The sequence below is a fragment of the Solanum tuberosum genome, unplaced genomic scaffold, assembly GCF_000226075.1.
Source record: "Solanum tuberosum cultivar DM 1-3 516 R44 unplaced genomic scaffold, SolTub_3.0 scf00108, whole genome shotgun sequence".
Taxonomy (NCBI): Eukaryota; Viridiplantae; Streptophyta; class Magnoliopsida; order Solanales; family Solanaceae; genus Solanum; species Solanum tuberosum.
The window spans coordinates 1,228,718-1,236,722 of NW_006239033.1; the positions used below are offsets into that span (position 1 = coordinate 1,228,718).

An 8,005-nucleotide genomic window follows, 5' to 3' on the forward strand; every position below is an offset into this window, starting at 1 on the left:
AAAACAGTTAGCTACTTTTAGGATTTTAAATTATATTATTAGAGTCCTAGGTAACTTGAATTTAGGAGTTCATTCTTTTTATTTGTTATTTAAATTTTACTGACAAGTTAATAATAGATTTTTCTATTTTTAGTTAGGAATTATATTTATAAATGTAAGTCTCTGAATTACTAATAAAATAATTCCCTTTGACAATACTTCAAAAAAAAATTCTCTCAAAGTCTTTCTCCATTATTTTCTTAATTTCTTTATCAAAAAACAAAGAAAGTTCATGAATAATTTAATATATTTTGATTAGATCAAATAAAATTCTATGACAAGTCACTTCTTTTCAATTTTTAAACTTTTGTTGGAAATATCTATAAGAAGAGAAGGAGATATTAATACAGTGAACCCTTACTCCACTTCTCATTTTGCATGAATATAAAATGATATGGCAACAAATACCATTAAACAAAAACTATAAATATCAACTTCAAGCATTTTGTGAATCACTATTAGGTTCAGCTTCTACAAAATACTTCTTCACTCTCTCCTGAGCAATTAATACCTGCAAGAGACATTTTGTTGAATCAAAAATAATTAGTACCCTTCGTTTCTATTAACATGTTGTCCTTACTAAAAATAAATATTTTTTAATACTTGTTGTTTCACAAAATCAACGCATAAATGATACTATTCTTCCTATTTTATCTTTGAGAGTTGTTAGCCTTGAAAGTATGAATTTGACCAACATAGTAATTTTTTTTTTGTTTCCCACCCGATATCTAGAGTCCACACTAAAGCCCCGACTAAATCTGGATCGTGCACTACAGGGCTCATTCGGGGTGACACTCCCAACATGATTTTTTTTCATACCCAGAGCTCGAACCCGATACATCTGGTTAAGGGTGAAGCAGTCTCACCGTTGCACCACAACCCATGTTGGTAAAAACTAAGTAATTTATTCATGTTCATTGGTGAAATTAATTAATCAAAATAAATTAATTTATGTTCATTTATTGAAAACTTGACTTCAATAGAACACTAAATAAACGTACAATGGTAAAGTTACCTAGTTTTTTAAAGGACGTGAATCCTAAACTGGTGACAATTAAATAAGAACGGAGGGAGTATTTAGTAGGTAACTTTAACATTAATTGAGTATATTAAAATGAAGAAATACCTGTTTGTCCCAATCAGTTTTGAGAGTGATGACAAGTAGCACAATAGTTTGTGCCAATACACCAAACAACATTCCAATCCAAACACCCTAAAAATGATATTAAGAGGACAAATAACCCTCAGTCAAAAGTAGAAAACCATAAAAAAAAATAGACAAAATAGAGCAACTTACTCTAACTTAGCAGTTTGAAAACATAACCAAGTACAACTCCAACTGGAATGCCAACCAAGTAGCAACATCCAATGTTAACATATGCTACTATACTCTGCCATCCAGCTCCAATAGCTACACCTATAGCAAGTTGTGACATCAAATCATGAGAATTACCTATGTTTACATTTTCATATTATATAGAATTAAGCCTATGAATCAAACAAGTTACCAGAGAGAACTGGTTGAACACTGTTTAAAAGTATAGAAAATGCTAATAGAGGAGATAAGTGGTCAACTTCTTCAGCCACATCTTCACTTTCAGTAAATATATAGGCCAGGCGTCCGCGCAAGAAAAGGAAGAACAGAAACAGGATGAAGCCAATAACAAATGAGGTTATCACTATTGTCAAGATTGAAAACCTTGCTGCTTTCGCACTCCCTCTTCCCAGCTCGTTTGATACACGTACACTAAAAAATAGTTTTGTGAACATGAATGACAATAAGAAAAAAATAATCTAAAGAAGTAGAGAGGTGGTTATGAATAGTACCATACTGCAGCTAAGAAACCAAGTGAAATCATCATTTCCCAACCATTGATGTTAAGACTGAGAAAGTGAATAAGATGAGTGATGTAAAATGTAAATCGTAATGAAATTAGAGAGGTGGAGTAGCTAGCTACCATATAGAAAGAGCATCAATCTGAACCATAGCATTTTTGAGGTTTCCTGTAAGAAGAATGAGTATAGTGTTGTACCATAGTTCAAGGCTGTCAAAAGAATAATTTTCATCAAATCAAAACAACGTAACTAGTCAACGACATGGAATGGAATCGAGTGAAATTTCATCTCACCAAAGCATGGCACCTGAAGAGAAAGAAAGCTTGATAACAGGCCAGAGATCCTTAAAGGCCACAGATGTAAATCCCTTCCATGTTTCTTTACAACCTCCAGAAGTCACATATATCAACTGACCAATATTAGGAAGCCAATATGCCAAGAGTGTAGACGTCATGGCACCAGTCATTCCAAACTTGAACTTGACCGTTAAAAGCCAAGAGAGGAAGATATGAATCACAAGAGTACATGCTGCTAAGTAAGTAATAATCATGTTCTTACTTTGTGCTTGTAAGAACATTTGACATGTATATGATGCAATGAAGGAATAAATCACCGGTATTAACCATAACGAAATAACTCCTGCCTCTTCCGCTATAGCTTCTTCTTGGCCTAAAGCTTTTAAAATAGGAGTTGTGAAAATAAAGATTGGTAAAAGCAGAGTTCCTGTTACAGTCAAGACAATCCAAGATCTTTGAAGATATATGCCTAACATGTGATACTGTTTAGCACCATATGCTTGTCCACAAAGTGTTTCCAATCCACTTGCCATTCCTAACAGAATGCCATTCCCAAATCTGAGGAGGACAGTGATGACAAGGGCGTAGGCTGCAAGTTCAATAGAACCAATATGACCGATGAATGCCTGGCTAATGACATTTACTCCAAACGTCGAGAATCTAGTAAAAATGGCAGGAGCAGCTATCACCCACATTTTCTTCCACTCCGTCAATATCTTCTCCTTAATATTCACTTTATTCTCTTCCACTTGCACTTTACTCAACAGCTTCTCACTAATATCATCACCTTCCATTTTTAATTCGTACGATCAACCTCTGCAACATGTATATATCAGACTAATTAGCCCAACGCGCCATATTTTGCTCTCAATTCAAACCTCCAAATAAAGTGTTTGGACAACTCTTTTACATACGAAAACATCCTTACAAGGATGACACAAACTAATGTATGAATTCTTTGAAATTTGTACTCATACAAAATCAGGATTATTTTGTCTACACTCAACTTTGTTGCATACTCCCTCTTTCAATTTTGTGGTTTGATTCACCAAACTAATTTATGTGCAGTGTGAATTTGGACATTCAATCTTTAATCTTCTAAAATTAACGTCTTGATATTTAGAAACTACGTAAAAAGTATTGTATGTCAAAATAGTTAACAATTCAAAATATTTAGAAAGTATATAGAGAAATTCATGATCAAAGAAAAAATATACTCTATTTGTTTCATATTAATTATGTTGACAATGGCGTAGCCACATGGTGGTCAGGGTGTCCAATTGGACACCCTTTGTCGAAAAAAATACCGTATATACAAGTAAAATGATACATGAAATGATTAAATAACATATTTTGGATACCTTTAACACAACAAGCTATTGTAGCCTAGTGGTTTCACCTCCTTGGAATGAGGTAATGCTCGTGTGTTTGAATCTCACTAGTTCTACTTCTTAAAAATAGTTTTTATTATGCTATTTCTAGACACCATTTGGGGAATTCCTGACTCCGCCACTGTATGTTGACATGGCACAACCCTTAACAAAGCTTTTATTACGAGTGTAGTTTACTAAATAAACTTTATTAGTTATATTATAGAACTCTAAAATTGACTATTACGATTTTATATAATATTTAACACTAAGGATAGAGAAAAAACAATATAATAAAACTTTTTTGATTTTCTAAACTAAACAAATCAAATGAAACAACTTTTGTTTCTATTGAGGTCAAATAATATGAAACAAAGGAAGAAAAGAGTAATTAACACACAAAAAAGAGTACAATTTTTATTTTTTATTTTTAAAAAGTAAGTGAATCTATTAAATACGAACCACTGAACTAAGGAGTCGTTTGATAATGGTTAGACTTATGCAATTTTAATAATATAGGGATTAGTTATGAGGAAATTTATGTATACATACATTAGTTATGCGTGTTTCTCAATTCTCAATCACAACTCGTATTAATTTTAGGAAAATTATGGAACTAGTCAAAATTAGCAACTTATTTATGGAAAATAGCTATAGTTTTAAAATATTATATATATATAAAAACAATATGTTGTTTTTATAGCAAACTGTTATCCTCTCTCCCTTGCTTCTCCTCCCTCTCTCTTGCTCTCTCCTCTCTCTCACCCCTTCTCTCTCTCATGTCAATAAGAAGAAATAATTCATTCAAATATACTATGTATCAATTGTATTAAATCAAAAATAGGTGAGAGTTTTGTATTTTTATTTCAATTGTATTCGAAAAACTGTATTTTGTATTTATGTATCAATTGTATTTGTATTTGTACGAATGCAATATGCATTCATCCTCTCTGTCAAATGTATGTGTATCTAATCAAAGAGAGGATGAATACAATTGTATTCATTGTATTTCGAATACAATTGATACAAAATAAATAAAGAATACAATGCAGAATAAATACAAAATATAATTTGTTGTATTTCGAATACAATTGATACAAAGTACAATGCAAAATAAATACAAAATACAATCTTCTTTCCTCCCTCTCTCCTCTAATATGTATTCATTTTGATACAAATCAGTTTGTATTTGTATTTTTTTTCTCCAAAATTAGGGGAAAAAATACACTCTCCTCTTTCTCCCAGATCTCGCTCGTCTCTCTCCTCCCTCCTCTAATATTTTTCTATTATTCGTAATTAAGCAAATTATAGCTATAGAGTATCTAATGTTTGCTATTTTTGAAAGCTTCCTTTAATTTTATATATGAATAACTTATTTCCTAATGAGTTATAAGAAAATTAATACATGAATAACTTGTGTTTTTTCAGCTACCAAATGGGAATTATCCTTGGTTAACGAGGGAGTTGAGATTACCTTGGCTCAATTATATCTCTATTATATTAACTAGGTTAAAAATATCATTATTTCATACAGAATTTAACGGAGAGCATATTTAGACCTATACACATACATCAAAGGCATATTTAGTTCCTAACTGCAATTATGCAACAATTTGTGAAGTATTTATGAAGCAACTTGGTATTGTAGTGAATTTTTTCCCCAATTTAAGACATGATACACACATTTTAAGCCATTTTAAAGCAATCTAACGAGTTATTTTATACAATTTAAATTATAAGTTATAGATACAACAATCATAATATATCATAACATAATAATTCATCACTACACTTTAAACACCAAAATACCTTAACATTCCATAAAATCAGAAAATGACATCAAATAAAAAATACAGTTACATTGCATTAAAATAACATAATTAAACCCCCTGCTTCAAATCACGTCTTTACATTCCACCAAACCACGTAATGTCATTATATTCCATCAATTCCGAACATGTAATTAATCTTTTTTAATTAAGGACAGTTTTTCCTTAACTTTTAATTAAGGATGATTAGACAGGTTTTTCTTAATTTTGTAAAAGGATTATTTTGAAAAAAATATTATATGAAATATTGTGCAATATTAATGTCATATAAATTTGATCAATCAGTTGACAAAGTATGATGACTAGGAGTTTCAGACTGATAAACGGTGTCAAGTACAGAAATCTCTTCGGTCATTCTACCTTTATATTATTTTAGTTATTGTATTTTTATTTTGAACTTATAAATTTGTAAAAAAAAAAAATCCTTCATAAAGAAAAAGAGATTAATAGTCAATCTGAAATCCTAGACTATGATACATAAGTTACGCTCAAAGAAAATATATAGTAGGAGTGATAATTATCCCAATATTAAATTTATGCGATCCTATTTAATTTGATGATATCTTTTAACCACTCATAAATTAAAAAAATTAAAAATGAAATGTTTTCTAAAAAAAATTTAAAAAAATATAAAAAAAATAAATATATATATAGGGAGGTAAGATTTGGATAAGATTAGAAGAGAAATGTGTGATGTCATAAGAAATGGAAGAAAACAAATTAGAAATAAAAAAGAGGAGAGATATAAAGTTGAGATAGCACGTGGATTGTTTACTAACACAGATCTAACAAAAATCAAAGTTTTCTTATTTCTTTTTTCATCTCCTCCTCCCAAACATTCCGATAGAATCGAAACGATACAGAGAAAAATTAGCGTGGCTTCTGTGCAAGAATGATAAGCATAAATCGATAAACAAGTTTAATTTTATTAAAAACAATACATATATATAAATGATGGTAAACCTAAAAGTATGTAATTCATGGAAACAAACAAACATGATGAATGAGAAAAGGTAATTAAGAGAAGAAAGAAGAAGAAGAGAAAAGCTACAGTACTTACGGTTAATTTAGGAGAGTTTTTCCGTTTCTCAACTTTTTCCAACTTAGCTTCTGCCTAAACGATAAAAGTCATACAAAGCATGTTTGTTATGATATACTGTATGTTTTAACACACAAATTTGATAGCGATGTGTTGGTATCAATAAATTCGACAAAAAAATATTACTCTCTCTATTCACTTTTATTTATCACAATTTAATTTGATACATTTTTTAAGAAAATAATTAATGATATAGATATTTTACTAAATTATTCCCTATCAAATGTTGTCTTAGAAATTGATTTGGAAAAATAAGTATTTAATGTTGAGGGTAAAATATGAAAAAATATTGTTGTATTTTCTTGATATGTCAAAAATAACAAAGTAAAAATAAAAATTTATTTTAGAAAAAAGTGACAAGTAAAATTGAACGGAGAGTGTGTCCAAGAATGTAAGTTGGGACGAATATATCAAATGGTATTTGGCTTTCTATTTTCGTTCTTTATATTATACCATTCTAGATTCTCTGTTTCTACTGAAAATTGACAAGCTACGTCAGTTTTTAATTTCCACTGATAGTATTATTTTATAAAATATATCAACATGCCAAGATCGTTATGATAAAAACAAAAACAGTAATCTCAGTCCATTCTTTATTATAATTTCCCACTTCAATTGACCTATATATTTTAATTCATTAAAAATATATTCTTTTCATTTACAAACTATTTAGTTTCAAACTTCCACGCGTTTTTTCTCTTTAAAACTCTTTAATTTCAATTCTCCACATAATTTGATATATTTAACATATTTTTAATTTAAAATTAAAAAATTAAAAAAAAAATTAATTATCTGTCAAACTAAAATAGGTCAAATAAAATTAAAACGAAAAAAATACTTTTTTTCGCAATCATCGTATCTCTCCATTCCTGGTAAGACTAAGCTATAGTGCTAGAAATAATAATAATTGATAATCTGAAATTGAGTTAGGTCTAAATGGAGACACGAAAAATATAAATTCACTTGAGAAATTTTTACCTTCTACCTCAATTTATATTTATATGACTCACTTTTTTTTAATCAGTCTAAAAAAGAATGACACATTTTTATATTAACTATTAATTAACAGCTTAATATTAAAATATTTATTTTACCTTTAATAAAAAAAATTATAGTAACATAAATATTTATTATTTACTTTGAATCACAATTTTTTTTTAAATTCTTTCTTTTGTAAATTTTATGTCAAATCAAACTAACTTACATACGTATAAAATGGTACGAACACTACTTGTCATTTGAACTTTTCTTTGTTGTGGTTATCATTTCCAACACGTATATATATGAAAAGAAGCTTTAAAATAACATTCTGCTCCACAATAAATTTTCCCTCGGTAGCTGGTGCGACAGCTCCTCGATACTCAGCCACAACCCACAAAAAGCTGGTAATGTTATATATTCAGAAAATTTAGTTAGAATTTGATCAGAAATTTAAAAAAATTATAATCTTTTTTTAAAAAATAAATTGATTTTTTTTTCATTTTTAATTATATTTAGAGAAAATACATAAAAACACTCTCGAACTTGGTAGCAAAA

At 29.1% G+C, this 8,005-nt stretch overlaps 1 protein-coding gene across 1 annotated transcript; it reads right to left on the reverse strand.

Moving 5' to 3' along the window:
• Positions 1-358: 358 nt before the first annotated feature.
• On the reverse strand, positions 359-6,528 carry LOC102592463 (protein DETOXIFICATION 21-like). Its single transcript, XM_015309614.1, has 8 exons — positions 6,431-6,528; positions 2,169-2,987; positions 1,998-2,084; positions 1,867-1,923; positions 1,548-1,786; positions 1,337-1,456; positions 1,166-1,252; positions 359-550 (listed from the first exon to the last, which is right to left on the reverse strand). Exons 2-6 carry the CDS (start codon positions 2,963-2,965, stop codon positions 1,338-1,340), a joined length of 1,299 nt encoding a protein of 432 aa, XP_015165100.1. The 5' UTR covers positions 2,966-2,987; positions 6,431-6,528; the 3' UTR covers positions 359-550; positions 1,166-1,252; position 1,337.
• Between the last annotated feature and the right edge of the window lie 1,477 nt (positions 6,529-8,005).

Excerpts from the sequence above, each read along its gene's own strand:
- LOC102592463 (XM_015309614.1), bottom strand. The coding sequence starts at position 2,965 with ATGGAAGGTGATGATATTAGTGAGAAGCTGTTGAGTAAAGTGCAAGTG. Across the intron at positions 1,924-1,997 it reads ATTGATGCTCTTTCTATATG|TCTTAACATCAATGGTTGGG; the intron begins GTAGCTAGCTAC and ends TCACTTTCTCAG. Across the intron at positions 1,787-1,866 it reads GGTTTCTTAGCTGCAGTATG|TGTACGTGTATCAAACGAGC; the intron begins GTACTATTCATA and ends ACTATTTTTTAG.